The sequence below is a fragment of the Physella acuta genome, unplaced genomic scaffold (assembly GCF_028476545.2).
Source record: "Physella acuta isolate Inbredline_101_S28 unplaced genomic scaffold, ASM2847654v3 ptg000426l, whole genome shotgun sequence".
Taxonomy (NCBI): Eukaryota; Metazoa; Mollusca; class Gastropoda; family Physidae; genus Physella; species Physella acuta.
In genome coordinates, this window is record NW_026731945.1 from 419,734 (window position 1) to 427,435 (window position 7,702).

The window sequence follows — 7,702 nt, forward strand, 5'->3', positions numbered from 1 at the left end:
AATAAATAATCTGCCTCTAATACACGTCACTAATTCGACCGGGCTCTACGATTATAAACATTTGGTGTGAACCAGACTTCACCAGGCTGGTGGTGGTGGTAGCGTTCCGCCTGGAGAGGGAGGGAAGGCTATGCTCGCTTACGTGATTGTGGTTCCCGCAAGGTCCCCACGTAGATAATTATATATATATATATATATATATATATATATATATATATATATATATATATATATATATATATATATATATATATATGTATATGTATATGTGTGCCTGTCTTTGAAAACATAACATTGTGTTGTATATAAACATATCAATATATATATATATATATATATATATATATATATATATATATATATATATATATGTAAATATATATACATATATGTGTGTATGTATTCGTGTGCGTGTGTTTGTATAAAGCTTATTGGTTATTTTTATCTACATTACAGATCTTCCTACAACATGAACTCACCTGAAATCTGCACAGAGATCGTGAAATGTCTCGGGATTATGTGGACAGACAAAAAGTTTCTCGACTTTACAATCAAGATAAAAGATGACACAATCACTTGTCATAAGCTCGTTCTTGCGGCCTGCTCTGAATTTTTCCAAGCGTTGTTTCGATCAGGAATGAGGGAGATCACAGAAAACTGGATTGAGTTAAAAGATGTTTCCTATGAAATATTTCAGCTGATTCTGAAAACACTTTACACAGGTGTCAATGTTTTAACGTTGGATAATTTAATTCACCTCTGGAGGGCTGTGCACATGTTGCAGATTAATTTTATGGTAAAAATATGTGAAATATTTGCAGCTGAGTCTATTACGATGGAGAACTGGGAAAACATTTACGTAACATCTAAACTTGTTGGCTCAACTATTGTTCTAGATGAGTTACATTGCTTCATGTTAAGAAACTTTGATCAAATAAGTCTTTCATCAACATATCTACAACTGTCTTCCAATGAAGTTCGTAATTTGATAAAAAGCCAGGATCTTTGTGTCAGTAGTGAAGATATTGTGTTGGAATCAGTGATACGATGGGTCGATTGCTATGCTCCAAATAATACTAACACAGATATTCAAAACACAAACAAAATAGTCAACACAGAAAAAGATGGCAATGAATTGGAAAAAGTACCTTCTGATAACTCGCTTAATGTTGCATTAACCGAGCATTTATCTAGAAAAGATAAAATGACAGAATTACTCAGTCTGGTGAGGACATATCTAGTTAGTCCAGAGGTGTTAACACAAGTTTATTATCTTAAAATGTGTTCTGAAAACAAAAACTTTAGAGATATAATCGTCAGCGCTTTGTCGTACCAAGCCCAACCTTCAAGAGACGGCCAGTGGCCATCAGCGGCTGTGCACAGATCGTGTAGTAGCGTTACACACGTTGGGGTTTATGCAAGAAGAGATGGACAGTTTAGAGCAATACATGCTAGTGATGAGACTTGGTTCGATTTGCCAACTTGTGATGGTTTAAAAAGAAATATTCAGCTTGTGACGTTTGATACAGACTTGTACGCAATAGGAAAACCTCTTAACATGCCAAACACGCAGCAATATAAATTATTTGTCCTCTCTGAGAACGGCCGGAAAAAAGTTTTGAATCTGCCCTGTAACAATGTGTTACTTGTTTCTCATGGGCAGTTTATTTACATCTTAGACAAAAGTGATAATGTAATTTATCTTATAAACCCAAGGAGTTTGGATTTTAAAAAATTCAGAGAAATTCCAACGCAATTAGATATAAAATACGCAACTGTCTTTGAAAACTCCATTCTTATTTTCTCATCTGAAACTCATAACAACATTGAGAATACAGTTGTTCACAATTACGAGTTTCCTTGTGACGTTTGTACCATGCTAAGCGATTTGGATGGACCAGCAGACCAGCTGACCACTTTCAAGAACGACAAACACAGCTACATCTTACAGACAAATGGCTCTTTGTGGGTTATTTTGAAAGCATCGTCAATAACAAGAATTGAAGTAAAATTTGTTTTTAAGCTATGGAATCGCCAAAGAAAACAATATGGTGCTTTATCATACAACGAGAAGTTGATTATTTTCGGAAATACCACTGAGAGAGATCCGCCAGATGCAAATAGGAAAAATACTGTTCCAGGACATCTTAAAGTTATTTCATACTGGGGAAATGATGATGCAATGTCAAATTTCGTTCCAGCTACACTTCCAAAGACATTTTTACTTAGGTAACTGTAAAGCTGTGTACATAAATAGGAAATATAGTTGGTTGACTTTATTTAACCATAAAAATACAGTTCAAAATCTTATAAACGGAGAACACATATTTGGTTTTAATTTTATAGCATTTATTTTGTTATTTAAAAAAAAAACCTTTTAAGCAATTATACTTTCTTTACAATAAGAAACAAACTTTGCTAATGGAGTTTTCCACACATTCAATGACTTTAAAGTCAATAGTTTATTGTTTTCCATAAACGCATAAAGAGTTATAAAAAAATCAAACTTTGACCAGTTCTAGCCATTTTGATGAACCAGCACATTAGCTTTTTCTTTTAGGAATAACTGAGATGTTTATCTTTAAAGACCAATGACTATCGGCAACGTATTGATAGTCACATCTTGTACATTGTAGTTGTATTTTAAAACTCCAAATAGTTATATATAATTTAGCTTTGCGTTTTAACAAAATTATTTTTTTGTGAATACTCCAAATACAGATCTATTAGAAATAAAATTCATTAGAACATTTTATGACCATGAACATTTTGAGGCTTAAGATTTAAAGTATTTCAACTGTATTTTAATGACCGTTACGAGGGTTAGGGTTAAGTCAACCATACAATACCTGTGATCCTGCGTCAGATCTGAAGCAGCCTTGTATCTTCGGTTATTTCAATCCATTGCCGAACAATGTGTAGTGTTTACAGGATATATTCATGTTGGGATTTTATAGATTTATACTATTTGTTGGCATATATTAATTTTGGGATTTCTTCGTTTCATACTATTTATTTGCATATACACAATATATACATGGAACAAATTGAATTTATAAATAGCATGATGTATTTTAAAAGACTATACTTTTTTTTTATCAAAATTGACATGTTTTTAAGATTACAAAGAAGATACTTAACGATTAAAAACTAGCTTGAATTATAATAGACTGAGTTGGAGTTGTGAAGTTGTAATTATGGATTGTCAAATATTTACTTAAAATTACCCTTTTTATATGCTTACTTACACGATAATAAAATATAAATAGATTGTTTTGAGTACTTTTTTTTCTCCTTTTAAAATTATATACATTTATTTTAAAATCCCAATTTAGATGGAATATTTTGAAATATTGTCAGCACAAATTTTATCACCAAACACAGCAGCCGAATTTTAAAATATACAGACAACATATTCTTCCAATGCTATAAACACTTTTGTGAGAAAACATTGGAAGTTAAGCGTTGATAATTATAATAAACCGGGAGTGATCTCCCCTAAACTTTCTCGAATATTCTTATGTAAAACAACAGGGATGCAACTCGGGATATAGACTTGATTTTTAAGCCATTTTAAATGCTTAACTTTTAAAAATTGAATAGAATCTTGTAAAAAACAGAATTGCACACCAAGTGAACTACAAAGTGTGCATAATAGTGCGGAATATTATTAGTAGCCTACTTTATAAATTCACATGCGTTTTTTTTGAGAAATCAGAAATAGCGTAAATTACTACTTCTGGTCAACGGAAATTACTTAAATTTGACAGAAGACAGAAAATTGGATCTTTTACTTAACGTGATATTTTATTTATCTATCTGGAATAGTACACAAGTTATTGGCTTTGGAAAAATTCAAAGAAGAAAAAGTTCCACTTCCGGTTATAGGAAATCGCTCAAAAGTTGATATGTGAAATTTCATCAACCTAGCAGTAACGGTACTCAAGTTATCGGTACTCAAGTTATCGTGTTTACACACATATACACACACACAGAGACATACGGACAAGATTGCAAAACTATGTTTTTCCGACTCAGGGAGGCATAAAACGAATTTTTGCACGAATACAATACTTTCTCTATACTTCGTATACGTGAAAGTAAATAGGCATTGCTGCAAACTAATCATTCGTCAATACAAGCGTATCTTTAATATATACAATCACCACATAAAGATTGTTTTAACGATAATTCATTAAAGACTGGAACAGTTTTAATGATCTTTGGTCTGGACCTAAATTTAAATTGTAGAGATATACAACTGTTTGAATGTATGAATGATTAAATTTTTTAGGAACCGATATTTGCATTCATTGAAACAATTTATTACTTCCTTGTTCCGTTTTAAATGCAGTACGCAAATAAAAATAATATTGTACACTTGCAGCATAATTATTGTACCGGAGTAATCAAATCTAAATAAACATTATTAGTGGTCATAACTTTAAATCAAAATACGGCTTGATTATGCATGTACTTAAATCTAGAATATTCACACATGTGAAATCACACGACGATTTCAAACTTTAAAAGCTGCAGCGCACAGAAATATCCTTTTCCATCTTAATACTCGATGGAATGTCGTGACCGAGCGGTGGGTGCCAGACTGCTAACCGGATAGTTTCGTGTTCGAATCCGAGTTCAATTAGTGAAACTTAATGAGTCCACCCAACTCTGATGGGGGTCTACGACAAATTACCGAAAGACACTTGCCCGAATGCCGTTTGCCCGAAGGCCGATTTCCCGAATGGACACTTGCCCGAATGCGACAATGCCCGAATGGACACTTGCCCGAATGCGACAAACGCCCGAATGGACACTTGCCCGAATGCGACAAATGCCCGAATGGACACTTGCCCGAATGCGACAATGCCCGAATGGACACTTTCCCGAATGGGACAAATGCCCGAATGCCGCTTGCCCGAAGGCAAGGTGTGGGATGAGTAGTGTGTGGAACGTGGGTTTTAAAGGGATTCAGTGTCGGAAGGGATGTGTACGATAAACGGATTTGGGTCGCTGGGTGTTCATTTGTATATGTTAAGTATACTGTGCGACGTCGTTTTGGTTGCAAGATGGGTTGTGGGCTGGTGTGGTGCCGGTTGGCGTAGGGTTTGGTCTTTGTTCTAATTTACATATTTCTACTACATTCTTCTATAATCTACAACATTCTAAACTTGTTCTTCTTCTTCTATTATACATTCTACTTTATTTTTCTCTATTCTACTCATTCATAATAAATTATTCTATATTATATTATATTATATTATACTATATTCTGCTAAGACATTTCAACTATATTAAACTCAACTCGTACATATATTAAGTATATATATATATATATATATATATATATATATATATATATATATATATATATATATATATATATATATATATGTATGTATATATATATATATATGTATATATATAACATTTTGGAGCATGTTTTTTTTTAAAAATATACTTTACAGATCTTCCTACAACATGACCACACAGGAAATACGTTATGAGATCATGAAATGCCTGGGGAGCATGTGGACAGACAAAATGTTTCTCGACTTTACAATAAAAATACAAGATAACACGGTCGCATGTCATAAGCTCGTTCTTGCGGCCTGCTCTGAATTTTTCCAAGCGTTGTTTCGTTCAGGAATGAGGGAGGTCACAGAGAACTGCGTTGTGTTAAAAGATGTTTCCTATGAAATATTTCAGTTGATTCTGAAAACACTTTACACAGGTGTCAATGTTTTAACGTTGGATAATTTCATTCACGTTTGGAGGGCTGTGCACATGTTGCAGATAAACTTTATGATAAAAATGTGTGAAAGATTTGCAGCTTATTCTATTACAATGGACAACTGGGAAAACATTTATGAAACAGCTAAACTTTTTGGCTCAACTATTGTTCTAGATAAGTTTTATAGGTTCATGTTAAGTAACTTTGATCAAATAAGTCTTTCATCGACATATCTACAACTGACTTCTAATGAAGTTCGTAATTTGATAAAAAGCCAGGATCTTTGTGTCAGTAGTGAAGATATTGTGTTAGAATCAGTGATAAGATGGGTCGACTGCTATGCTCCAAATAAAGCTAACACAGATATTAAAAACACAAACATAATAGTCGACATAGAAACAGATGAAAGTGAATTAGAAAAAGTACCTTCAGATAACTCGCTTAATGTTGTATTAACCGAGCATCTATCTAGAAAAGATGAGTTGGCAGATTTAATGAGTCTGGTAAGGACATATTTAGTTAGTCCAGAGGTGTTAACTCGAGTTTATCATCTTAAAATGTGTACTGAAAACAAAGACTCTAGAGATATAATCGTCAGCGCTTTAGCGTACCAAGCCCAACCTTCAAGAGACGGCCAGTGGCCATCAGCGGCTTTGCATAGATCGTGTAGTAGCTTTACACACGTTGGGGTTTATGCAAGAACAGATGGACAGTTTAGAGCAATACGTGCTAGTGATAAGTTTTGGTTCGCTTTGCCAACTTGTGATGGTTTAAAAGAAAGTATTCAGCTTGTGACGTTTGATACAGACTTGTACGCAATAGGAAAACCTCTTAACATGCCAAACACGCAGCAATATAAATTATTTGTCCTCTCTGAGAACGGCTGGAAAGAAATTTTTAATCTGCCCTGTAACAATGTGTTACTTGTTTCTCATGGGCAGTTTATTTACGTCTTAGACAAAAGTGACAATGTAATTTATCATATCAATCCAAGAAGTTTGGATTTCAAAAAATTCACAAAAATTCCAACGCAAATAGATGTAAAGCACGCAACTGTCTTTGAAAACTCAATTCTAATTTTCTCCACTGAAACTCAAAACAACATTGAGAATACAGTTGTTTACAATTACGAGTTTCCGTCAGCCGTTTGTACCAAACTAACCGATTTGGATGGACCAGCAGACCAGCTGACCACTTTCAAGAACGACAAACAAAGCTACATATTACAGACAAATGGCTCTCTGTGGGTTATTTTGAATGCATCGCCATTAAAAAGAATTGAGATAAAATTTGTTTCTAAACTATGGGATTGCCAAAGAAAACAATACGGTGCTTTAACCTACAATGAGAAGTTGATTATTTTCGGAAATACCACTGAGAGAGATCCGCCAGATGCAAATAGAAAAGATACTGTTCCAGGACATCTTAAATTTATTTCATACTGGGGACATGATAATGCAATGTCAAATTTCGTTCCAGCTACACTTCCAAAGACATCTTTACTTAGGTAACTGTAAAGCTGTGTACATCGAATAGGATAGATATTTGGTTGACTTTATTTAACCATAAAAATACAGTTCTAAACCTTATAAACGGAGAACACTTATTTGTTTCTTTTTTATAGCATTTATTTTGTGATGTTTTAAAATACTTTTTAAGCAAATATACTTTCTTTAAAAAAAGAAAAGAAGGTTGCTAATGTTGTAGAGTTTCCCACTCATTTAATGACTTTAAAGTCAATAGTTTTACCAGAAACGAATAAAGAGTTATATGACCAGTTATAGCTATTTTGATGAACCAGCATAATAGCTTTTTCTATTAGGAACAACGAAGATTTCTATCTTTAAAGACCAACGAGAAACGGTAACTTATTGATAGTCACATCTTGTGCATTGTAGTTGTATTTTAAAATGTGCTAACTCAAAATAGTATTATATTTCGCTTTGTGTTTTAACAAATTTAATA

The 7,702-nt window shown here is 33.4% G+C and overlaps 2 protein-coding genes across 2 annotated transcripts; both read left to right on the forward strand.

Moving 5' to 3' along the window:
* Positions 1–469: 469 nt before the first annotated feature.
* On the forward strand, positions 470–2,233 carry LOC131942787 (kelch-like protein 8). Its single transcript, XM_059302714.1, has one exon. The coding sequence runs from the start codon at positions 470–472 to the stop codon at positions 2,231–2,233; it is 1,764 nt and encodes a 587-aa protein (XP_059158697.1).
* Positions 2,234–5,484: 3,251 nt separating this feature from the next.
* Positions 5,485–7,248, forward strand: LOC131942788 (kelch repeat and BTB domain-containing protein 12-like). The gene has a single exon (XM_059302715.1). It carries the CDS (start codon positions 5,485–5,487, stop codon positions 7,246–7,248), a length of 1,764 nt encoding a protein of 587 aa, XP_059158698.1.
* The last annotated feature ends 454 nt before the right edge of the window (positions 7,249–7,702 follow it).